The sequence below is a fragment of the Trematomus bernacchii genome, unplaced genomic scaffold (genome assembly GCF_902827165.1).
Source record: "Trematomus bernacchii unplaced genomic scaffold, fTreBer1.1, whole genome shotgun sequence".
Lineage (NCBI taxonomy): Eukaryota > Metazoa > Chordata > Actinopteri > Perciformes > Nototheniidae > Trematomus > Trematomus bernacchii.
The window spans coordinates 60001-86995 of NW_022987822.1; the positions used below are offsets into that span (position 1 = coordinate 60001).

Below are 26995 nucleotides of genomic sequence, written 5' to 3' on the forward strand. Positions count from 1 at the left end.
TCAGGTCTCTGACCCACACACACCTGATCAGGTCTCTGACCCACACACACCTGATCAGGTCTCTCTGACCCACACACACCTGATCAGGTCTCTGACCCACACACACCTGATCAGGTCTCTGACCCACACACACCTGATCAGGTCTCTGACCCACACACACCTGATCAGGTTCTCTGACCCACACACACCTGAATCAGGTCTCTGACCCACACACACCTGATCAGGTCTCTGACCCACACACACCTGATCAGGTCTCTGACCCACACACACCTGAGCAGTCTCTGACCCACACACACTGATCAGGTCTCTCTCTGACCCACACACACCTGATCAGGTCTCTGACCCACACACACCTGATCAGGTCTCTCTCTGACCCACACACACCTGATCAGGTCTCTGACCCACACACACCTGATCAGGTCTCTGACCCACACACACCTGATCAGGTCTCTCTCTGACCCACACACACCTGATCAGGTCTCTGACCCACACACACCTGATCAGGTCTCTCTCTGACCCCCACACACACCTGAGCAGGTCTCTGACCCACACACACCTGATCAGGTCTCTGACCCACACACACCTGAGCAGGTCTCTGACCCCACTACCACCACACTGAGTCAGGTCTCTGACCCACACACACCTGATCAGGTCTCTGACCCACACACACCTGATCAGGTCTCTCTCTGACCCACACACACCTGATCAGGTCTCTGACCCACACACACCTGATCAGGTCTCTCTCTGACCCACACACACCTGAGCAGGTCTCTGACCCACACACACCTGATCAGGTCTCTGACCCACACACACCTGATCAGGTCTCTGACCCACACACACCTGATCAGGTCTCTGACCCACACACACCTGAGCAGGTCTCTGACCCACACACACCTGAGCAGGTCTCTCTGACCCACACACACCTGATCAGGTCTCTGACCCACACACACCTGATCAGGTCTCTCTGACCCACACACACCTGAGCAGGTCTCTGACCCACACACACCTGAGCAGGTCTCTCTGACCCACACACACCTGAGCAGGTCTCTGACCCACACACACCTGAGCAGGTCTCTCTGACCCACACACACCTGATCAGGTCTCTGACCCACACACACCTGATCAGGTCTCTCTGACCCACACACACCTGATCAGGTCTCTGACCCACACACACCTGATCAGGTCTCTGACCCACACACACCTGATCAGGTCTCTGACCCACACACACCTGATCAGGTCTCTGACCCACACACACCTGAGCAGGTCTCTCTGACCCACACACACCTGATCAGGTCTCTCTCTGACCCACACACACCTGAGCAGGTCTCTGACCCACACACACCTGATCAGGTCTCTCTCTGACCCACACACACCTGAGCAGGTCTCTCTGACCCACACACACCTGATCAGGTCTCTGACCCACACACACCTGATCAGGTCTCTGACCCACACACACCTGAGCAGGTCTCTGACCCACACACACCTGATCAGGTCTCTCTCTGACCCACACACACCTGAGCAGGTCTCTGACCCACACACACCTGAGCAGGTCTCTCTGACCCACACACACCTGAGCAGGTCTCTGACCCACACACACCTGAGCAGGTCTCTGACCCACACACACCTGAGCAGGTCTCTCTGACCCACACACACCTGAGCAGGTCTCTGACCCACACACACCTGAGCAGGTCTCTGACCCACACACACCTGAGCAGGTCTCTGACCCACACACACTCTGTCTCTCAGCTGAAACCTGTCTGTCTCTCTCAGGTGAAGTCTGGGGGTCAGACAGGTGTTCAGTCTCAGGTGTTGGACGTCCTCAGTCTTGCGGAGCTGCAGCGTCTTAGAGTCCCTCACACCGACGACAGCCTGAAGTACCAGTACAGCCTGCAGCAAGACAGATACGGTACTGTCTCACCCTCCGCCTTACTCACCTGTCTCACCTATCACTGTCTTACCCTCTGCCTGTCTCACTTGCTGTTGTCTCACCTGTCTGTCTCACCTGTCTCTCCTTTCTGTCTCACCTGTCTCTACTTTCTGTCTCACCTGTCTCTCCTTTCTGTCTCACCTGTCTCTACTTTCTGTCTCACCTGTCTCTACTTTCTGTCTCACCTGTCTGTCTCACCTGTCTCTCCTTTCTGTCTCACCTGTCTCTACTTTCTGTCTCACCTGTCTCTACTTTCTGTCTCACCTGTCTCACCTGTCTGTATAAACCTCACCTGTCTCACCTGTCTGTATAAACCTCACCTGTCTCACCTGTCTCTACTTTCTGTCTCACCTGTCTCACCCCCCTGTCTCAACTGTCTCACCTGTCTCCCAGTGTTCCCAGCATGCAGTGCGTTGGTGCTGGCCCTGTATGATGGCAGCTCTCTGGTCTCACCTGTCTCACCTGTCTGTCTCTCACCTGTCTCCCAGCGTTCCCAGCATGCAGTGCGGTGGTGCTGGCCCTGTATGATGGCAGCTCTCTGGTCTCGGAGGTGGGGGAGGGGCAGCGCTGCTTCGTGGTTCTGGATCAGACCTGTTTCTACTCGGAGCAGGGGGGGCAGTCACACGACCAGGGATACTTCACCCGGGACGGCCTGCAGGTGAGAGGGGAAATGCATCATGGGAAGTTTGCCTGCCCATTAGCTTCTGTTAGCGTAGCTCTGACTGTATCCTGTCTCAGGACGTCCCGTTTCCTGTGGAGGCCGTGGAGCAGGCGGGGGGGTATGTGGTGCATCAGGTGACCACAGCTGGACCCCTGAAGACCGGAGACCAGGTGCAGCTCCACCTGGACCAGGTACACACACACACACACACACACACACACACACACACACACACACACACACACACACACACACACACACACACACTCTGTTTTCCTCTGTTTACATCCTGCTGCTTTAAATCTGTGTTCTAACTGAGGGATCAGAGCTGATTATACAGGTTAATGATAACTAGTCCCTCCTCAGGTCCATGTTATACAGGTTAATGATAACTAGTCCCTCCTCAGGTCCATGTTATACAGGTTAATGATAACTAGTCCCTCCTCAGGTCCATGTTATACAGCTTAATGATAACTAGTCCCTCAGGTCCATGTTATACAGGTTAATGATAACTAGTCCCTCCCCAGGTCCATGTTATACAGGTTAATGATAACTAGTCCCTCCTCAGGTCCATGTTATACAGGTTAATGATAACTAGTCCCTCCTCAGGTCCATGTTATACAGGTTAATGATAACTAGTCCCTCCCCAGGTCCATGTTATACAGCTTAATGATAACTAGTCCCTCAGGTCCATGTTATACAGGTTAATGATAACTAGTCCCTCCTCAGGTCCATGTTATACAGGTTAATGATAACTAGTCCCTCCTCAGGTCCATGTTATACAGCTTAATGATAACTAGTCCCTCAGGTCCATGTTATACAGGTTAATGATAACTAGTCCCCTCCCCAGGTCCATGTTATACAGGTTAATGATAACTAGTCCCTCCTCAGGTCCATGTTATACAGGTTAATGATAACTAGTCCCTCCCCAGGTCCATGTTATACAGGTTAATGATAACTAGTCCCTCCACAGGTCCATGTTATACAGGTTAATGATAACTAGTCCCTCCTCAGGTCCATGTTATACAGGTTAATGATAACTAGTCCCTCCTCAGGTCCATGTTATACAGGTTAATGATAACTAGTCCCTCCTCAGGTCCATGTTATACAGGTTAATGATAACTAGTCCCTCCTCAGGTCCATGTTATACAGGTTAATGATAACTAGTCCCTCCTCAGGTCCATGTTATACAGGTTAATGATAACTAGTCCCTCCTCAGGTCCATATATACAGGTTAATGATAACTAGTCCCTCCCCAGGTCCATGTTATACAGGTTAATGATAACTAGTCCCTCCTCAGGTCCATGTTATACAGGTTAATGATAACTAGTCCCTCCTCAGGTCCATATTATACAGGTTAATGATAACTAGTCCCTCCTCAGGTCCATGTTATACAGGTTAATGATAACTAGTCCCTCCTCAGGTCCATATTATACAGGTTAATGATAACTAGTCCCTCCCCAGGTCCATGTTATACAGGTTAATGATAACTAGTCCCTCCTCAGGTCCATGTTATACAGGTTAATGATAACTAGTCCCTCCTCAGGTCCATGTTATACAGGTTAATGATAACTAGTCCCTCCCCAGGTCCATGTTATACAGGTTAATGATAACTAGTCCCTCCTCAGGTCCATGTTATACAGGTTAATGATAACTAGTCCCTCCTCAGGTCCATATTATACAGGTTAATGATAACTAGTCCCTCCTCAGGTCCATGTTATACAGGTTAATGATAACTAGTCCCTCCTCAGGTCCATGTTATACAGGTTAATGATAACTAGTCCCTCAGGTCCATATTATACAGGTTAATGATAACTAGTCCCTCCTCAGGTCCATGTTATACAGGTTAATGATAACTAGTCCCTCCTCAGGTCCATGTTATACAGGTTAATGATAACTAGTCCCTCCTCAGGTCCATGTTATACAGGTTAATGATAACTAGTCCCTCCTCAGGTCCATGTTATACAGGTTAATGATAACTAGTCCCTCCCCAGGTCCATGTTATACAGGTTAATGATAACTAGTCCCTCCTCAGGTCCATGTTATACAGGTTAATGATAACTAGTCCCTCCCCAGGTCCATATTATACAGGTTAATGATAACTAGTCCCTCCTCAGGTCCATGTTATACAGGTTAATGATAACTAGTCCCTCCTCAGGTCCATGTTATACAGGTTAATGATAACTAGTCCCCTCCTCAGGTCCATATTATACAGGTTAATGATAACTAGTCCCCTCCTCAGGTCCATGTTATACAGGTTAATGATCACTAGTCCCTCCTCAGGTCCATGTTATACAGGTTAATGATAACTAGTCCCTCCTCAGGTCCATGTTATACAGGTTAATGATAACTAGTCCCTCCTCAGGTCCATGTTATACAGGTTAATGATAACTAGTCCCTCCCCAGGTCCATGTTATACAGGTTAATGATAACTAGTCCCTCCTCAGGTCCATGTTATACAGGTTAATGATAACTAGTCCCTCCTCAGGTCCATGTTATACAGGTTAATGATAACTAGTCCCTCCTCAGGTCCATGTTATACAGGTTAATGATAACTAGTCCCTCCCCAGGTCCATGTTATACAGGTTAATGATAACTAGTCCCTCCTCAGGTCCATGTTATACAGGTTAATGATAACTAGTCCCTCCTCAGGTCCATATTATACAGGTTAATGATAACTAGTCCCTCCTCAGGTCCATGTTATACAGGTTAATGATAACTAGTCCCTCCTCAGGTCCATATTATACAGGTTAATGATAACTAGTCCCTCCCCAGGTCCATGTTATACAGGTTAATGATAACTAGTCCCTCCTCAGGTCCATGTTATACAGGTTAATGATAACTAGTCCCTCCTCAGGTCCATGTTATACAGGTTAATGATAACTAGTCCCTCCTCAGGTCCATGTTATACAGGTTAATGATAACTAGTCCCCTCCTCATACAGGTTAATGATAACTAGTCCCTCCTCAGGTCCATGTTATACAGGTTAATGATAACTAGTCCCTCCTCAGGTCCATGTTATACAGGTTAATGATAACTAGTCCCTCCTCAGGTCCATGTTATACAGGTTAATGATAACTAGTCCCTCCTCAGGTCCATGTTATACAGGTTAATGATAACTAGTCCCTCCTCAGGTCCATGTTATACAGGTTAATGATAACTAGTCCCTCCCCAGGTCCATGTTATACAGGTTAATGATAACTAGTCCCTCCTCAGGTTCCATGTTATACAGGTTAATGATAACTAGTCCCTCCTCAGGTCCATGTTATACAGGTTAATGATAACTAGTCCCTCCCCAGGTCCATGTTATACAGGTTAATGATAACTAGTCCCTCCCCAGGTCCATGTTATACAGGTTAATGATAACTAGTCCCTCAGGTCCATGTTATACAGGTTAATGATAACTAGTCCCTCCTCAGGTCCATGTTATACAGGTTAATGATAACTAGTCCCTCCCCAGGTCCATGTTATACAGGTTAATGATAACTAGTCCCTCCCCAGGTCCATGTTATACAGGTTAATGATAACTAGTCCCTCCTCAGGTCCATGTTATACAGGTTAATGATAACTAGTCCCTCCTCAGGTCCATGTTATACAGGTTAATGATAACTAGTCCCTCCTCAGGTCCATGTTATACAGGTTAATGATAACTAGTCCCTCCCCAGGTCCATGTATACAGGTATGCCACCTAGTCCCTCAGGTCCATGTTATACAGGTTAATGATAACTAGTCCCTCCCCAGGTCCATGTTATACAGGTTAATGATAACTAGTCCCTCCTCAGGTCCATATTATACAGGTTAATGATAACTAGTCCCTCCCCAGGTCCATATTATACAGGTTAATGATAACTAGTCCCTCCTCAGGTCCATATTATACAGGTTAATGATAACTAGTCCCTCCTCAGGTCCATGTTATACAGGTTAATGATAACTAGTCCCTCCTCAGGTCCATGTTATACAGGTTAATGATAACTAGTCCCTCCTCAGGTCCATGTTATACAGGTTAATGATAACTAGTCCCTCCTCAGGTCCATGTTATACAGGTTAATGATAACTAGTCCCTCCTCAGGTCCATGTTATACAGGTTAATGATAACTAGTCCCTCCCCACGTCCATGTTATACAGGTTAATGATAACTAGTCCCTCCTCAGGTCCATGTTATACAGCTTAATGATAACTAGTCCCTCCTCAGGTCCATGTTATACAGGTTAATGATAACTAGTCCCTCCTCAGGTCCATGTTATACAGGTTAATGATAACTAGTCCCTCCTCAGGTCCATGTTATACAGGTTAATGATAACTAGTCCCTCCTCTGGTCCATGTTATACAGGTTAATGATAACTAGTCCCTCCTCATACAGGTTAATGATAACTAGTCCCTCCTCAGGTCCATGTTATACAGGTTAATGATAACTAGTCCCTCCCCAGGTCCATGTTATACAGGTTAATTATAACTAGTCCCTCCTCAGGTCCATGTTATACAGGTTAATGATAACTAGTCCCTCCTCAGGTCCATGTTATACAGGTTAATGATAACTAGTCCCTCCTCAGGTCCATGTTATACAGGTTAATGATAACTAGTCCCTCCCCAGGTCCATGTTATACAGGTTAATGATAACTAGTCCCTCCTCAGGTCCATGTTATACAGGTTAATGATAACTAGTCCCTCCTCAGGTCCATGTTATACAGGTTAATGATAACTAGTCCCCTCCCAGGTCCATGTTATACAGGTTAATGATAACTAGTCCCTCCCCAGGTCCATGTTATACAGGTTAATGATAACTAGTCCCTCCTCAGGTCCATGTTATACAGGTTAATGATAACTAGTCCCTCCTCAGGTCCATGTTATACAGGTTAATGATAACTAGTCCCTCCCCAGGTCCATGTATACAGGTTAATGATAACTAGTCCCTCCTCAGGTCCATGTTATACAGGTTAATGATAACTAGTCCCTCCTCAGGTCCATGTTATACAGGTTAATGATAACTAGTCCCTCCTCAGGTCCATGTTATACAGGTTAATGATAACTAGTCCCTCCCCAGGTCCACAGAATGTCCCTCATGGTGAACCACACAGCGACTCACCTCCTGAACTTCTCTCTGAAGACGGTTCTCGGGGACTCGGTCCAACAGAGAGGATCCCACGTCTCAGCTGAGAGACTCCGCTTCGACTTCAGCTGCAAGGTGACTCAAACTCACTCTAACTCACTGACTGACTCAGTAACTCACTGACTCTTTAGTGACTCATTAACTCAGTAACTCACTGACTAATTAGTGACTCACTAACTCAAACTCACACTAACTAAATAACTGACTCACTAACTCAAACTCACACTAACTAAACCACTAACTCACTGACTCTTTAGTGACTCACTAACTCACTGACTCAAACTCACACTAACTAAATAACTGACTCACTAACTCAGTAACTCACTGACTCTTTAGTGACTCACTAACTCAGTAACTCACTGACTCAAACTCACACTAACTAAATAACTGACTCACTAACTCAGTAACTCACTGACTCTTTAGTGACTCACTAACTCAGTAACTCACTGACTCAAACTCACACTAACTAAATAACTGACTCACTAACTCAAACTCACACTAACTAAACCACTAACTCACTGACTCTTTAGTGACTCACTAACTCAGTAACTGACTCACACTCACTGACTCTTCACTAACTCACTGACTCTAACTTACTAACTAACTCACTGACTCACTAGTGATTCATTAACTCATTAACTCAGTGACTGAATCACTAACCCCCCCCCTCCGCCCAGGGTCTGCTGGACGCGTCTCAGCTGCAGCAGGTGGACAGGTGTGTTAATGACATCATCTCAGCCAATCAGATCGTCCACAGCGAGGAGCTTCCTCTGGAGAGAGCGAGAAGCATCGGGGGGGTTAGGACCGTGGACGAGGTACCTGTCTGTCTGTCTGTCTGCCTGTCTCTCACCTGTCTGCCTGTCTCTCAGTCTGTGTCTCACCTGTCTCTCTGTTTCTCAACTGTCTGTCTGTCTGTCTGTATCTCACCTGCCTGTGTGCCTGCCTGTCTCTAATCCTTTCTGTCAGTCTGTCTGTCTGTCTGTCTGTGTCCCACCTGCCTGTCTCTAATGCTTTCTGTCTGTCTGTCTGTCTCTCACCTGCCTGCCTGTCTCTCACCTGTCTGTCTGCCTGTCTCTCACCTGTCTGTCTGCCTGTCTCTCACCTGTCTGTCTGTCTGTCTCTCACCTGCCTGCCTGTCTCTCACCTGTCTGTCTGCCTGTCTCTCACCTGTCTGTCTGCCTGTCTCTCACCTGTCTGTCTGCCTGTCTCTCACCTGTCTGTCTGCCTGGTCTGTCTGCCTGTCTCTTACCTGCCTGTCTCTCACCTGCCTGTTTCTCACCTGTCTGTCTCTTACCTGTCTGTCTCTCACCTGTCTGCCTGCCTGTCTCTAATCCTTTCTGTCAGTCTGTCTGTCTGTCTGTCTGTGTCCCACCTGCCTGTCTCTAATGCTTTCTGTCTGTCTGTCTGTCTCTCACCTGCCTGCCTGTCTCTCACCTGTCTGTCTGCCTGTCTCTCACCTGTCTGTCTGCCTGTCTCTCACCTGTCTGTCTGTCTCTCACCTGCCTGTCTGCCTGTCTCTCACCTGTCTGTCTGCCTGTCTCTCACCTGTCTGTCTGCCTGTCTCTCACCTGTCTGTCTGCCTGGTCTGTCTGCCTGTCTCTTACCTGCCTGTCTCTCACCTGCCTGTTTCTCACCTGTCTGTCTCTTACCTGTCTGTCTCTCACCTGTCTGTCTGCCTGCCTGTCTCTCACCTGCCTGTCTCTCACCTGCCTGTCTCTCACCCTGTCTGTCTCTCACCTGTCTCTCACCTGCCTGTCTCTCACCTGTCCGTCTCTCACCTGTCTGTCTCTTACCTGTCTGTCTGCCTGCCTGTCTCTCACCTGCCTGTCTCTCACCTGTCTGTCTGCCTGCCTGTCTCTCACCTGCCTGTCTCTCACCTGTCTGTCTGCCTGCCTGTCTCTCACCTGCCTGTCTCTCACCTGTCTTGTCTGCCTGTCTCTGACCTGTCTGTCTGCCTGTCTGTCTCTCACCTGCCTGTCTCTCACCTGCCTGTCTCTCACCTGTCTTGTCTGCCTGTCTCTGACCTGTCTGTCTGCCTGTCTGTCTCTCACCTGCCTGTCTCTCACCTGTCTGTCTGCCTGCCTGTCTCTCACCTGTCTGTCTGCCTGTCTGTCTCTCACCTGCCTGTCTCTCACCTGTCTGTCTGCCTGCCTGTCTCTCACCTGTCTGTCTCTCACCTGCCTGTCTCTGACCTGTCTGTCTGCCTGCCTGTCTCTCACCTGCCTGTCTCTCACCTGTCTTGTCTGCCTGTCTCTGACCTGTCTCTCACCTGCCTGTCTCTCACCTGTCTTGTCTGCCTGCCTGTCTGTCTCTCACCTGTCCGTCTCTCACCTGTCTGTCTGCAGGTGTATCCTGATCCTGTGAGGGTGGTGTCTGTCTGCCTGACGGCCTCTGAGCTGTTGTCAGACAGACAGTCAGACAGACAGGTGTCTGTGGAGCTGTGCTGTGGAACGTGAGTGTGTTATTATCAGTATGAGGTATATTAACCAGTTAAACCCCACGGGGGCAAAACGCAACATCTTGCAGGAAACAGTGTCTGAGGGCATGTTCATTTAATAAACTATGAAGGTTTTATATCCATGTAACGGGAAGAAACTCATCTAACTGATCATTTTAATTTATTTTTCAAAAGAAAACCCACAATGCTAACACTGAGCCTCTGAATTAGCAACGAGCGAAAAATGCTAACAGATTACTGCACCGAAAATCACTCACAAAACCTTATTATTTATCTTTTCTCCACATCCATGACATCGTTTCACATCGTGAGGTGACACAGAATCTAACGACACCGACATTATCACTGAATTATACGAATGGCGACGTTATAAACAAAAACGGACATCAAAACAGGTGACGCTAGGTAGCTAAAAATGCTAACATTTTTACCTTGGCTCTGTAGTCTCTCCAAAGTGGTCTTCAATGGCATTAAAACGATAAAAACGCTGCTGAAGTTAATCCATAGGTTAATCTAATGTGTCTGTGTCCCTTTGAAATGATTTCTGATAATCCATAAGCATTAAAACTGCTTTTCCGTTTCCAGATGTCAAAGCTAGAGATAGGTTCACTCTGATGCAAAATTACATGCGCGAAGCCCCCACCTCTTCTCTTCACAACGTGTTTGTGTGGGGGGCTCCCCCTTCGATTCTATTGGCTCTAACGGTCAGAAAGAGGTGTCGACCATCAAAATCGAGCAAGGGGGCCAGAGATATGGAAAATCCACCCAAATGACCCCAGAAGTGGTTTCTTTTTGCTAAACCTCTCTAAAAAGGTCAAATTTCACTTGTTTTGCATCAATCTTGATACAGGGTACTTATTACATGTTGTACTTTGGATTCCTAAAGCTTTTAGTCTACTAACCCATCATCCAAGGGTAGTTTTCACTATAAGTACAAAATAATTTTTGGACAGACACTATAATTTACAGTTTTTTACTATGTAAAATCTGAATTTTCTTTAAAATAAAAAACATCTATATTGATTCTGACTTTTCTACATCCAACTCACAGGTTTATCATTACTTTGAGAAAAAAGATTATTAATTTAACCCTTTTAGAAGGGAAGATATATATATATATATATATATATATATATATATATATATATTTAGAAGTGTTTCTTCTGGGAATGTCATTTTCGAGCCTGAGACCTGAAAAACAGTATCAGGTATATATCAGACAGGTATAAAGGTGTGTTATCAGTATCAGGTGTATATCAGACAGGTATAAAGGTGTGTTATCAGTATCAGGTGTATATCAGACAGGTATAAAGGTGTGTTATCAGTATCAGGTATATATCAGACGGGTATAAAGGTGTGTTATCAGTATCAGGTGTATATCAGACAGGTATAAAGGTGTGTTATCAGTATCAGGTGTATATCAGACAGGTATAAAGGTGTGTTATCAGTATCAGGTATATTAATAGAAACATCAGGTATATATTAGACAGGTGTATATGAAGTGCTTCCTGTGTTCAGGCACCTGAGGAGCACCGGCTCCATCGAGGACCTGGTTCTGGTCTCTGAGCGCCAGCTGGTGAGAGGGATCAGCCGAGTCCTCGCTCTGACAGGAGGCCGAGCTACAAGGGTACGCATCACCGTTAGCACAAACTCTCCTGTTAGCGTAGCACAAACGCTCCTGTTGGCTTAGCACAAACGCTCCTGTTAGCTTAGCACAAACTCTCCTGTTAGCCTACCGCAAACTCTCCTGTTAGCGTAGCACAAACGCTCCTGTTAGCGTAGCACAAACGCTCCTGTTAGCTTAGCACAAACTCTCCTGTTAGCCTACCGCAAACTCTCCTGTTAGCGTAGCACAAACGCTCCTGTTAGCTTACCACAAACTCTCCTGTTAGCCTACCGCAAACTCTCCTGTTAACTTAGCACAAACTCTCCTGTTAGCTTAGCACAAACTCCTTTGTTAGCCTAGCTTAGCATAACCACTGGAAGCCTCCTTACAAGAGTAAACAATGATCTGTAAACATTAAAGGTAAACATCATAAGGGGTTATCAGAACGTCAGGTGTTGATGAAGCCGGACAGGTAGATGAGAATAAAGTAGTAACAGGTAAATAACAATAGAAAGGTCCATTTGTTTACACAAATACAGGCGCGGGAGGACGGTCAGGTTCTGTCTCAGGACGTGGACTCTCTGTCAGCCAGACTCTCAGGCTCCGCCCCCTCCAGCCTGGACTCCGCCCAGCGACTCGCCAAGGAGGTCGGCATCCTCTCAGACGTACGTGCACTACATTACCCATGATACACTGCACCCTCTGAGGCCAGTACTATAGAGTAGTGCAGGAACGAGTCCTAAAACCAGGAAGTGAGTCAGCATTTCACCACTTCCTGTTCCCTGGTCTCAGAGCCAATGGGATCTCTCCATAGGATGTTTGAAAATATCTGTAAATAAGGTCTGTGGTTGAGACAAAGAGACAGGTCACGTTTTGTTCTAGGACATTAAATCCATCAGCAGTGACCCTACTGGTGATTCCTGAAGAGTTGACGTGTCTGAAAAACGATGGTTGTTACCAAGTGGCTGAATAGGACTACAGAAGTCGTGGAGGACGTTGTACGTCATTACGCCGAACACGTAAACACTCCTCTAAGTTAGTTTCTGTTCTGCTTGAAAGCAAGTACCTGCCTCCTGCAAAGTGTTCAAACAAACGCTTCAACTCGTACCATTTAGAATCTGTGTGTTTGAATAGAGAGGCGAAGTCCCTCCCTTTCCGGGGAGCTCCATGGGACCTTATTTCAGAAAAAGTATGCATTGAAGTCAATGGAGAGAGAAAGATTATCTTTCGATCCCGTTTGAATTGTGCCACGAATTACACATATGATGTTTGTCAATTTAAAAGATAATTTTACAAGTAAAAAAAAAGAAATGTGTCGTAAAACTGTGAAGTAACACTTTTTTTTGTGTGAAACGCTCAATGAACTCCATCTCCCGTCTCGCACCACACACCCAGACGGCCGTCACGTTGGCACATTTCACTTCTTTCTTTCAGAATGAGGCGGAAAGTATTAAAAGAGGTGAAAATCACTCCAAGTCTGGGCATGTTGAGAGCTGTACATACACACAAGGGGAGTTAGTCGGTTCCTAATGTTGAGAGCTGTACATACACACAAGGGGAGTTAGTCGGTTCCTAATGTTGAGAGCTGTACATACACACAAGGGGAGTTAGTCGGTTCCTAAGAGCCACCGGGATTCTGGGATTTGTAGTCTTTCTAGTTGCGTATTTTTCATAGTCTTATATTTCAACAGTTTTACGACAAACTGACTTTTTTGACATGGAAATGATTTTTAAAGATTGACAAACATATGTGTAATTCATGGCACAATTCAAACGGGATCCAAAGATAATCTTTCTCTCTCCATTGACTTCAATACATACTTTTTCCGAAATAAGGTCCCATGAGTCCCACCGGAAGGGGAGGGACTTCGCCTCTCTATATGGATCTAAAGTTGGCGTGACGTTGAAGTCGTGCTGCTGAACTCGGCTGTAGCTCCTTTATAGCATCACGTTAGCATTTAGCTTCTGGACATTAGATTTATGATTAGAACATTATGAAAGTAGACATGTGGAGATGATCCGGCTGAACAAAACGTGCATTTATCAAACAGGTTCGTTTCACAGACCTTGTTTTTTACAATATTCCTAAATCCTCTGGAGAAATCCTTTTAGTGGAGGGACCAGCAGCTTCAGGGGAACTACAGACCTTTTAGTGGAGGGACCAGCAGCTTCAGGGGGAACTACAGACCTTTTAGTGGAGGGACCAGCAGCTTCAGGGGAACTACAGACCTTTTAGTGGAGGGACCAGCAGCTTCAGGGGGAACTACAGACCTTTTAGTGGAGGGACCAGCAGCTTCAGGGGGAACTACAGACCTTTTAGTGGAGGGACCAGCAGCTTCAGGGGAACTACAGACCTTTTAGTGGAGGGACCAGCAGCTTCAGGGGGAACTACAGACCTTTTAGTGGAGGGACCAGCAGCTTCAGGGGGAACTACAGACCTTTTAGTGGAGGGACCAGCAGCTTCAGGGGGAACTACAGGAACACGTCATCACTGCACCGCTCTGTCATCGCTCGTGTTCAACCTGTGTGTTGTCTTGCAGGCTGTAGATAACACCCCCATCCCTCAGTGGCAGCGCAGAGACCTGCAGGGACGCCTGAAAGCCCTGCAGAGGAGCAGCAACACCTCCGTGAGGAAGCTGGAGACCAGAGAGGTGAGGAGACTCACCTGAGACTCTACTCAGACTCACCTGAGACTCTACTCAGACTCACCTGAGACTCTACTCAGACTCACCTGAGACTCTACTCAGACTCACCTGAGACTCACCTGAGACTCTACTCAGACTCACCTGAGACTCTACTCAGACTCACCTGAGACTCACCTGAGACTCTACTCAGACTCTACTCAGACTCTACTCAGACTCACCTGAGACTCTACTCAGACTCACCTGAGACTCACCTGAGACTCTACTCAGACTCTACTCAGACTCTACTCAGACTCACCTGAGACTCTACTCAGACTCTACTCAGACTCTACTCAGACTCACCTGAGACTCTACTCAGAATCTACTCAGACTCACCTGAGACTCACCTGAGACTCTACTCAGACTCTACTCAGACTCACCTGAGACTCTACTCAGACTCTACTCAGACTCTACTCAGACTCACCTGAGACTCTACTCAGAATCTACTCAGACTCACCTGAGACTCACCTGAGACTCTACTCAGACTCTACTCAGACTCTACTCAGACTCACCTGAGACTACTCAGACTCTACTCAGACTCTACTCAGACTCACCTGAGACTCTACTCAGACTCTACTCAGACTCTACTCAGACTCACCTGAGACTCTACTCAGACTCTACTCAGACTCACCTGAGACTCACCTGAGACTCTACTCAGACTCTACTCAGACTCACCTGAGACTCTACTCAGACTCTACTCAGACTCTACTCAGACTCACCTGAGACTCTACTCAGAATCTACTCAGACTCACCTGAGACTCACCTGAGACTCTACTCAGACTCTACTCAGACTCTACTCAGACTCACCTGAGACTCTACTCAGACTCTACTCAGACTCTACTCAGACTCACCTGAGACTCTACTCAGACTCTACTCAGACTCACCTGAGACTCTTTTTATTTTTTTATTTAACCAGATAAAAACATTGAGATAAAATCTCATTTTCAAAGCTGACCTGGCCAAGAAGGCAGCAGCGTTACACATTATTACACATCACACAAACATATCAAATACAGAGAACATAACTAAGAAACCAAAAGAGGAAAAAGCAGTCCCTACATTGAGCACATTAGGACAATAAAAAAGTACACTACTTGTTACTGCAAGAGCAGCTGGTGGTGAGGACTTCAGACAACTTCAATTTAAAGCATGCTATAGAGACAAGTGCCCTCAGTTTGAGGCGTGATTGAAGGTCATTCCAAGACCAAGGACCATAATAAGAAAGACTCCTTTTTCCAGCCTCAGTCCGTACAGCAGGAACCTGGACCCGTATCCAGGCACTGGGTCTGAGGTTGTAAGAGTCACAAACTGGGGCAAATCTGACACATATGTAGAGTGGAAGCTTTCCTAAAATGGCTTTATACATTAATAAAAACCAGTGCTGCATCCTACGCATAGTAAGTGAGGACCATCCAGTTAGGCTATGTGCAATGATGAGTCCTATAGGGTGCATTTGATATATAACGCAGTGCAGCATGGTAGAGTGGGTCAAGTTTGGCCACTCAGACTCACCTGAGACTCTACTCAGACTCACCTGAGACTCACCTGAGACTCTACTCAGACTCACCTGAGACTCTACTCAGACTCACCTGAGACTCACCTGAGACTCTACTCAGACTCACCTGAGACTCTACTCAGACTCACCTGAGACTCACCTGAGACTCTACTCAGACTCACCTGAGACTCTACTCAGACTCACCTGAGACTCACCTGAGACTCTACTCAGACTCACCTGAGACTCAACTGAGACTCTACTCAGACTCACCTGAGACTCAACTGAGACTCACCTCAGACTCACCTGAGACTTTACTCAGACTCACCTGAGACTCTACTCAGACTCACCTGAGACTCACCTGAGACTCACCTGAGACTCACCTCAGACTCACCTGAGACTTTACTCAGACTCACCTGAGACTCTACTCAGACTCACCTGAGACTCTACTCAGACTCACCTGAGACTCTACTCAGATGTCACCTGAGACTCACCTGAGACTCACCTGAGACTCTACTCAGACTCACCTGAGACTCTACTCAGACTCACCTGAGACTCTACTCAGATGTCACCTGAGACTCACCTGAGACTCACCTGAGACTCTACTCAGACTCAACTGAGACTCAACTCAGACTCAACTGAGACTCAACTGAGACTCTACTCGGACTCACCTGAGACTCTACTCGGACTCACCTGAGACTCACCTGAGACTCTACTCGGACTCACCTGAGACTCTACTCGGACTCACTGAGGACTCACCTGAGACTCTACTCGGACTCACCTGAACTCTACTCGGACTCACCTGAGACTCACCTGAGACTCTACTCGGACTCACCTGAGACTCTACTCGGACTCACCTGAGACTCACCTGAGACTCTACTCGGACTCACCTGAGACTCTACTCGGACTCACCTGAGACTCACCTGAGACTCTACTCGGACTCACCTGAGACTCTACTCGGACTCACCTGAGACTCACCTGAGACTCTACTCGGACTCACCTGAGACTCTACTCAGACTCACCTGAGACTCTACTCGGACTCACCTGAGATGTCTGTAAGCTATCAGGTGTGTCAGTTTCCTCTCTTACTGTTTTCCCATGATGCTTTGCAGGCAGCGGCTCTGGCCCAGGCTCTGCTCCAGGAGTGGGGGGGGGGGGCAGGTTCTGGTGCGCTCAGTGCAGACGGACTCTCTGCAGGTGAGTGACCTCAGGTGTTAACGAGTGTTGTCTTTAAAGGTCCCCTATCATCCTCTTCTTCATCAATATATCCCAGGTCTCAGATATATCCAGAGCCTGTCTCTGATTGGCTGAAACACCAAACAGATCATTGCAGCATTACCCATGATCCCCTCTGTTTCAGCCCTGTTTCCAAAGTGCTGATTCTCTGTCTGTTACTTTAGATGAAAATAAGGAGCCCCTCCCCACGCCCCTCTGAGAGAGATTTGGTTACAAAGAACTCAATGGTGCTCTAGGAGGAGATTGAGGTGATAAGGGGGGGGGGGGGGTTACCTTGGTTGCTGATTGGCTAATGGTTACACAAGACAACACATCATTATGACATCAAGTGGCCAAAATCTGATCAGCTCATTTTCAGACAGGTTTTTATAGAAATGGATCAAAAAGAGAGAGAATCTTTGTTCCTGAAACTTTCAGAGTCTCTTTCCACAGAGGGGACACATGTTGATGATGAAGAGACATGAAGAAGAGGGGACACATGTTGATGAAGAAGAGACATGAAGAAGAGGGGACACATGTTGATGAAGAAGAGACATGAAGAAGAGGGGACACATGTTGATGTAGAAGAGACATGAAGAAGAGGGGACACATGTTGATGAAGAAGAGACATGAAGAAGAGGGGACACATGTTGATGAAGAAGAGACATGAAGAAGAGGGGACACATGTTGATGAAGAAGAGACATGAAGAAGAGGGGACACATGTTGATGAAGAAGAGACATGAAGGAAGAGGGGACACATGTTGATGAAGAAGAGACATGAAGAAGAGGGGACACATGTTGATGTAGAAGAGACATGAAGAAGAGGGGACACATGTTGATGAAGAAGAGACATGAAGAAGAGGGGATACATGTTGATGAAGAAGAGACATGAAGAAGAGGGGACACATGTTGATGTAGAAGAGACATGAAGAAGAGGGGACACATGTTGATGAAGAAGAGACATGAAGAAGAGGGGACACATGTTGATGTAGAAGAGACATGAAGAAGAGGGGACACATGTTGATGAAGAAGAGACATGAAGAAGAGGGGACACATGTTGATGAAGAAGAGACATGAAGAAGAGGGGGACACATGTTGATGAAGAAGAGACATGAAGAAGAGGGGACACATGTTGATGAAGAAGAGACATGAAGAAGAGGGGACACATGTTGATGTAGAAGAGACATGAAGAAGAGGGGACACATGTTGATGAAGAAGAGACATGAAGAAGAGGGGACACATGTTGATGAAGAAGAGACATGAAGAAGAGGGGACACATGTTGATGAAGAAGAGACATGAAGAAGAGGGGACACATGTTGATGAAGAAGAGACATGAAGAAGAGGGGACACATGTTGATGAAGAAGAGACATGAAGAAGAGGGGACACATGTTGATGTAGAAGAGACATGAGGAAGAGGGGACACATGTTGATGTAGAAGAGGGGACACATGATGTAGAAGAGACATGAAGAAGAGGGGACACATGTTGATGAAGAAGAGACATGAAGAAGAGGGGACACATGTTGATGTAGAAGAGACATGAAGAAGAGGGGACACATGTTGATGAAGAAGAGGGGACACATGTTGATGAAGAAGAGGGGACACATGTTGATGAAGAAGAGACATGAAGAAGAGGGGACACATGTTGATGTAGAAGAGGGGACACATGTTGATGAAGAAGAGACATGAAGAAGAGGGGACACATGTTGATGTAGAAGAGACATGAGGAAGAGGGGACACATGTTGATGAAGAAGAGACATGAAGAAGAGGGGACACATGTTGATGTAGAAGAGACATGAAGAAGAGGGGACACATGTTGATGAAGAAGAGGGGACACATGATGTAGAAGAGACATGAAGAAGAGGGGACACATGTTGATGTAGAAGAGACATGAGGAAGAGGGGACACATGTTGATGAAGAAGAGGGGACACATGATGTAGAAGAGACATGAAGAAGAGGGGACACATGTTGATGTAGAAGAGACATGAAGAAGAGGGGACACATGTTGAAGTAGAAGAGACATGAAGAAGAGGGGACACATGTTGATGAAGAAGAGGGGACACATGATGTAGAAGAGACATGAAGAAGAGGGGACACATGTTCATGAAGAAGAGGGGACACATGTTGATGAAGAAGAGACATGAAGAAGAGGGGACACATGGTGATGTAGAAGAGACATGAAGAAGAGGGGACACATGTTGATGTAGAAGAGGGGACACATGGTGATGTAGAAGAGACATGAAGAAGAGGGGACACATGTTGATGAAGAAGAGGGGACACATGTTGATGTAGAAGAGACATGAAGAAGAGGGGACACATGTTGATGTAGAAGAGACATGAGGAAGAGGGGACACATGTTGATGAAGAAGAGACATGAAGAAGAGGGGACACATGTTGATGTAGAAGAGGGGACACATGTTGATGTAGGAGAGACATGAAGAAGAGGGGACACATGATGTAGAAGAGGGGACACATGATGTAGAAGAGACATGAAGAAGAGGGGACACATGTTGATGTAGAAGAGACATGAAGAAGAGGGGACACATGTTGATGAAGAAGAGACATGAAGAAGAGGGGACACATGGTGATGTAGAAGAGACATGAAGAAGAGGGGACACATGTTGATGTAGAAGAGACATGAAGAAGAGGGGACACATGTTGATGAAGAAGAGGGGACACATGTTGATGTAGAAGAGACATGAAGAAGAGGGGACACATGTTGATGTAGAAGAGACATGAGGAAGAGGGGACACATGTTGATGAAGAAGAGACATGAAGAAGAGGGGACACATGTTGATGTAGAAGAGACATGAAGAAGAGGGGACACATGTTGATGTAGGAGAGACATGAAGAAGAGGGGACACATGATGTAGAAGAGACATGAAGAAGAGGGGACACATGTTGATGTAGAAGAGACATGAGGAAGAGGGGACACATGTTGATGAAGAAGAGACATGAAGAAGAGGGGACACATGTTGATGTAGAAGAGACATGAAGAAGAGGGGACACATGTTGATGAAGAAGAGACATGAAGAAGAGGGGACACATGTTGATGTAGAAGAGACATGAAGAAGAGGGGACACATGTTGATGTAGAAGAGGGGACACATGATGTAGAAGAGACATGAAGAAGAGGGGACACATGTTGATGTAGAAGAGACATGAGGAAGAGGGGACACATGTTGATGAAGAAGAGGGGACACATGATGTAGAAGAGACATGAAGAAGAGGGGACACATGTTGATGTAGAAGAGACATGAAGAAGAGGGGACACATGTTGATGTAGAAGAGACATGAAGAAGAGGGGACACATGTTGATGTAGAAGAGGGGACACATGATGTAGAAGAGACATGAAGAAGAGGGGACACATGTTGATGTAGAAGAGACATGAGGAAGAGGGGGACACATGTTGATGAAGAAGAGGGGACACATGATGTAGAAGAGACATGAAGAAGAGGGGACACATGTTGATGTAGAAGAGACATGAAGAAGAGGGGACACATGTTGATGTAGAAGAGACATGAAGAAGAGGGGACACATGTTGATGTAGAAGAGACATGAAGAAGAGGGGACACATGTTGATGAAGAAGAGGGGACACATGATGTAGAAGAGACATGAAGAAGAGGGGACACATGTTGATGAAGAAGAGGGGACACATGATGTAGAAGAGACATGAAGAAGAGGGGACACATGTTGATGTAGAAGAGACATGAAGAAGAGGGGACACATGATGATGTAGAAGAGACATGAAGAAGAGGGGACACATGTTGATGTAGAAGAGACATGAAGAAGAGGGGACACATGTTGATGAAGAAGAGACATGAAGAAGAGGGGACACATGGTGATGTAGAAGAGACATGAGGAAGAGGGGACACATGTTGATGAAGAAGAGGGGACACATGATGTAGAAGAGACATGAAGAAGAGGGGACACATGTTGATGTAGAAGAGACATGAAGAAGAGGGGACACATGTTGATGTAGAAGAGACATGAAGAAGAGGGGACACATGATGTAGAAGAGACATGAAGAAGAGGGGACACATGTTGATGTAGAAGAGACATGAAGAAGAGGGGACACATGTTGATGTAGAAGAGACATGAAGAAGAGGGGACACATGTTGATGTAGAAGAGACATGAAGAAGAGGGGACACATGTTGATGTAGAAGAGACATGAGGAAGAGGGGACACATGTTGATGTAGAAGAGACATGAAGAAGAGGGGACACATGTTGATGAAGAAGAGACATGAGGAAGAGGGGACACATGTTGATGAAGAAGAGACATGAAGAAGAGGGGACACATGTTGATGAAGAAGAGACATGAGGAAGAGGGGACACATGTTGATGTAGAAGAGACATGAGGAAGAGGGGACACATGTTGATGAAGAAGAGACATGAAGAAGAGGGACACATGTTGATGTAGAAGAGACATGAGGAAGAGGGGACACATGTTGATGTAGAAGAGACATGAGGAAGAGGGGACACATGTTGATGAAGAAGAGACATGAAGAAGAGGGGACACATGTTGATGTAGAAGAGACATGAAGAAGAGGGGACACATGTTGATGTAGAAGAGACATGAGGAAGAGGGGACACATGTTGATGTAGAAGAGACATGAAGAAGAGGGGACACATGTTGATGTAGAAGAGACATGAAGAAGAGGGGACACATGTTGATGTAGAAGAGACATGAGGAAGAGGGGACACATGTTGATGTAGAAGAGACATGAAGAAGAGGGGACACATGTTGATGTAGAAGAGACATGAAGAAAAGTATTTTGCATAATAGGTACCTGCTGAGTCATGACCTCACTGTGACATCACTTCCTGTCAGATGTTAATGAAGACGGTGAACCAGCTGAGCGCCGCCGCTCCTCGCAGTCATGTGATGCTGCTCGCTCCCCAGATGCATTCTGGGAAGGTGCTGTGTGCCTGTCAGGTTCCAAAGGTATGTATGTGTGTGTGATCCTGTTATACAATTTAAAAAAAAATACATAGGGGCGGGGCCTCCTGTAGAGCATCTGATTGGCTGTCTTCTCACTCCACAGGACTCCGCCCTCCTCCCTGCCTCTGATTGGGCAGTGGCGGTGTGTCGTCACTTCGGGGGGAGCGGGGGGGGCTCTGCGCTGGTTGCCAAGGGAACAGGAAGCAGCGATGACATCCCTGAAGCTCTGAAGTGGGCGGAGCAGTTTGCTCGCCAGACAACACAGCGATGACATCACAGCGCCTCCTGCTGAGCAGCTGTCTCCTGATTGGACACGAGGGTTGGGGCAATGAAGTGTCAACCAATGGGACATCTGTTTGGGATGGGGGTGTGGCTCGTGGGCAGGCCTTCTCTTTGATGCTCTCAGCCAATCAGAGAAACTCTCATAAGCAGCCTTCCTGTCTGTTAGCATGCTAATGATTAGCATCTTTAAAGGAATGATTTTGTGTATCAGAAACACCTGGACACTATCAGGAGACTGTTGGCCCCGCCCACTGCTGCAGTCAGGCTCCTCATTGGACGACTCTCAGATGAGATATTTTATGTGAATTTAACATTTCTGTGTTTGTAATAAATCACTGCTCACTCATTCATTGTCTTTATTAAGGAATTAGCAAGATACATTTTACACATTATTATATAAGGCACCAGTGTTTCTACTTTATTCACCCTTTATCATCCAATCTTAGCAGGTTATTGCCAAACTGGCGTTCGACCACTATTTCCCATGAAAAACTAAACATTTAAGCTGTTTATCAATCAGCCAATCAGAGCTCAGCTCAGAGAGAGGGAGGCTTCCTATTTGCTGTTCTGTTCCCCTTTATGAAAACCTGACAACAGTTTCTATTATAGCGTTAGCGGCTTATTAATGATTTATACAGATGACCTCGTTAACGATGAATGACTCGTACAGGTGACCTCAGGTATTAAACATAGTTGGAGACCCGTATGAGTCAGTCATCATCAACGAGGTCTCTCTCCTGACACCACAATATACATATTGAGACAATAACTAAACACCATCACCACACTGACAATAATTCAGTCTGTCAATCAGCTGAGACCAGGACCAGGACCAGGACCAGAACCAGGACCAGAACTCAGAGCAGAGACACGCTGAGCCACTGCAGGAGAAATATGAGCTGAATGTTCATCATAAACTTTGAATACAAATCAATGAATAAAGTTTATTATAATATCTTTAGTACCTGCAGCAAAGTGAGCTCAATGGAGCCCGACTGATCCGTGTCCAGAACAGAGAAGGTGTCTGAGGAGAGAAGACATCTTCATCACCATCATCGTCATCATCACCACTTTCATCATCATCATCATCGTCTTCAACACCATCATCATCGTCTTCATCACCACTTTCATCATCAGCACTCACCCCCCCCCCCTTCCTCATGATGAAGAGCACCCCCCCCCCCTTCCTCATGATGAAGAGCACCCCCCCTTCCTCATGATGAAGAGCACCCCCCCTTCCTCATGATGAAGAGCACCCACCCCCTTCCTCATGATGAAGAGCACCCACCCCCTTCCTCATGATGAAGAGCACCCACCCCCTTCCTCATGATGAAGAGCACCCCCCCTTCCTCATGATGAAGAGCACCCCCCCCTTCCTCATGATGAAGAGCACCCCCCCCTCCTCTTCCTCATGATAAAGAGTACTCACTGAACATGGCCTCCAGGCGGACCAGGCAGCCCACGAAGTTGTCGAAGTCGATGGTGAGGTCCGGCTCGCTGTACCGAGCCACGAGGATCTGATGGAGGGGGTTGTTGAGCAGGAAGCCTGGGACAGGGTCAGAGGTCAGAGAGAGTGTGTGTGTGTGTGTGTGTGTGTGTGTGTGTGTGTGTGTGTGTGTGTGTGTGGAGGTTTCTCAATACTCTAATTCCCCTTCTCGACTCCTATCCTCGAGACTTAGTCCCGCCCACAGGAGATGCGAGCGGAGGACTGAGGAGGGGAGCCGAGGAGAGAGGAGGGGAGTCGAGGAGAGAGGAGGGGAGTCGAGGAGAGAGGAGTCGAGGAGGGGAACCGAGGAGAGAGGAGGGGAGGAGAGAGGAGTCGAGGAGAGAGGAGGGGAACCGAGGAGAGAGGAGGGGAGGAGAGAGGAGTCGAGGAGAGAGGAGGGGAACCGAGGAGAGAGGAGTCGAGGAGAGAGGAGCCGAGGAGAGAGGAGGGGAAGCAGTAGGCGGTTAGAGAAATGAGAACTCCTCTCCTCTGAGCGGTCATTTTAAAGAGACGTCCATTAATGATGACAGGAGGCACAGCAGCCCTCTGTCTGATGGACAGATGTGTTCATGACCACTTCTATATTTACTTTGATTCATTCACAGTGCGGTATAATGAGACAAGAACGGGCTACAGATGCGGACATACACACACATATATATTTATATACATATACAATTTCAGAATCAAACAAGTATGAGAGCACTCTCATAATAACGTAACACTATCAGAGAGGATAGGAGTCGAGGAAGGGGAGTTAGAGAAGCCTTGTGTGTGTTTTACCTGCTTCCTCCACAGCTGACCTCATCTCAGCAGAGCTCATGGTCCCCGAGTTATCCACATCCTTGTCCCGGTACACAGTCTGACACACACACACACACACACACACACACACACACACACACACACACACACACACACACACACACACACACACACACACACACACACACACACACACACACACACCACACACACACACACACACACACACACACACACACACACACACACACACACACACACACACACACACACACACACACACACACACACACACACACACACACACACACACACACACACACACACACACACACACACACACTTCACTACTTTCTGTATATTTGTTGATATATATATATATATATACACACACAGTATATAAATACAGATTACTCACCAGGTACTTCTCGATTTTGGTCCACAGAATTTTAAACTCCACCAGACCGAGTTTCCCAGTGCCGTCTTTCTGCAGCTGGGTTCAGGAAACACTTTTATAATGAGGGGTGCACATAACTGGTACGCAGGTACGCATGCGCGGCAACAATCTGAAATGCGTACCGTCACTTGTGTCACAAAGCGCATTTGCGTACCGACGTACTTGTGAAGCTTTTCCAGAAGGCGGTTAGATCACCGGACGACAGAGTCGGTCTCCGTGTGCACAGACGGGGCTGCTGTTAACGTCGGTCTGTACAGCAGCCCTGCGCTAAAACAGCTGATCACAACGTTCACACGCTCCGCGGTCACGAAGCGCTGTACTCCACTGACGCCAACCCCCCCCCCCCGTTGACAATCGTCAGAAGTTGGAGTACCAAACACTGACTCCAGGTACTCATCTGAGTACCTCACTGAGAAAGTTGTGTGCACCCCTGTTTATAATCATCATTATTGTTATACATTATAAGGTATGATGCATGGTGAGCTCAGCTAACGGGACTGAAGGATACGTCCAGCATGTTGACCATGTTCCGACACGTGGGGAGACTGAAGCCACTGGTCTGGATGTCTGAACCTGCAGAGAAACACGCCTTCATGTTGTCTGTCCTACTGCCGTGTTTTTCATGTTATGTATGTCTAGTTATTAATCACTGGGTTGCTCTCTGTATCACATTGTTTGTGTACAATGACAATGAAAGGCTTTAACTTTAACACACCTGATCACACCTGATCACACCTGTTCTCTGTTCACACCTGTTCTCTGTTCACACCTGATCACACCTGATCACACCTGTTCTCTGATCACACCTGTTCTCTGTTCACACCTGTTCTCTGTTCACACCTGATCACACCTGTTCTCTGTTCACACCTGATCACACCTGTTCTCTGTTCACACCTGATCACACCTGTTCTGTTCACACCTGATCACACCTGTTCTCTGTTCACACCTGATCACACCTGTTCTCTGTTCACACCTGATCACACCTGTTCTGTTCACACCTGATCACACCTGTTCTCTGTTCACACCTGATCACACATCACACCTGTTCTGTTCACACCTGATCACTGTTCACACCTGTTCTGTTCACACCTGATCAGTGATCACACCTGATCAGTGATCACACCTGATCACACCTGATCTGTTCACACCTGATCACTGATCACACCTGTTCTGTTCACACCTGATCACACCTGTTCTGTTCACACCTGTTCTCTGTTCACACCTGATCACTGATCACACCTGATCACTGATCACACCGGTTCTGATCACACCTGTTCTCTGTTCACACCTGATCACACCTGTTCTCTGTTCACACCTGATCACACCTGTTCTCTGTTCACACCTGATCACACCTGTTCTCTGTTCACACCTGTTCACACCTGATCACACCTGTTCCCAGCTGCGGGTGAGTTCTTTAGTTTCTTACGTTTGGTGACGACTCTGTTGAGGATCTTCTGCAGCTCGAAGGCGGAGATCTCACAGTCCTGCAGAGATATCACATGACCATCAGATATCATGTATACAGTGTATTTCATTTATATAAATACATATACATGTACACATTATGAGCGGCTCACCCCTCCTGCCAGCTGTCCAAACAGATTCCTGAAGCGATCGCCCACATCGTCCTCATCGATCTCGATCTGAAACAAACCCTCGTCGTATTAACACGTTCATAAACAAACCCTCGTCGTATCAACACGTTCATAAACAAACCCTCGTCGTATCAACACGTTCATAAACAAACCCTCGTCGTATTAACACGTTAATTAAAAAACCCTCGTCGTATTAACACGTTCATTAACAAACCCTCGTCGTATTAACACGTTCATTAAAAAACCCTCGTCGTATCAACACGTTCATTAACAAACCATCGTCGTATTAACACGTTCATTAAAAAACCCTCGTCG

General features: G+C 46.8%; 2 protein-coding genes and 1 long non-coding RNA gene across 10 annotated transcripts in view; 2 read left to right on the forward strand and 1 right to left on the reverse strand.

Moving 5' to 3' along the window:
* Positions 1 to 22723, forward strand: part of aars2 (alanyl-tRNA synthetase 2, mitochondrial (putative)) — a 53426-nt gene extending 30703 nt beyond the window's left edge. Inside the window, 13 exon segments of the mRNA XM_034151647.1 lie at positions 1771 to 1906; positions 2416 to 2585; positions 2666 to 2779; positions 7630 to 7770; positions 8373 to 8510; positions 10041 to 10147; positions 11672 to 11780; positions 12299 to 12424; positions 14300 to 14410; positions 17045 to 17077; positions 17079 to 17129; positions 21985 to 22098; positions 22199 to 22723. Coding sequence (XP_034007538.1) covers positions 1771 to 1906; positions 2416 to 2585; positions 2666 to 2779; positions 7630 to 7770; positions 8373 to 8510; positions 10041 to 10147; positions 11672 to 11780; positions 12299 to 12424; positions 14300 to 14410; positions 17045 to 17077; positions 17079 to 17129; positions 21985 to 22098; positions 22199 to 22366 — 1518 coding nt within the window. The 3' untranslated portion in view covers positions 22367 to 22723.
* Positions 3090 to 7289, forward strand: LOC117499312. 8 transcript variants are annotated; one of them, XR_004557691.1, is made up of 4 exons: positions 4000 to 4108; positions 4393 to 4597; positions 5533 to 5804; positions 7016 to 7289. It is a non-coding gene; the product is annotated as an uncharacterized LOC117499312 (long non-coding RNA). The 8 variants fall into 8 exon arrangements; XR_004557693.1 differs by lacking the exons at positions 4000 to 4108; positions 4393 to 4597 and adding an exon at positions 3090 to 3130; XR_004557694.1 differs by lacking the exons at positions 4000 to 4108; positions 4393 to 4597 and adding an exon at positions 3131 to 3171.
* LOC117499311 (calpain-2 catalytic subunit-like) overlaps positions 22720 to 26995 on the reverse strand; it is a gene marked incomplete in the record, with an annotated part of 47529 nt that continues 43253 nt past the window's right edge. Inside the window, 8 exon segments of the mRNA XM_034151648.1 lie at positions 22720 to 23258; positions 23343 to 23401; positions 23807 to 23923; positions 24647 to 24725; positions 25047 to 25115; positions 25594 to 25658; positions 26512 to 26569; positions 26663 to 26728. Of these exon segments, the coding sequence (XP_034007539.1) occupies positions 23235 to 23258; positions 23343 to 23401; positions 23807 to 23923; positions 24647 to 24725; positions 25047 to 25115; positions 25594 to 25658; positions 26512 to 26569; positions 26663 to 26728 (537 nt within the window).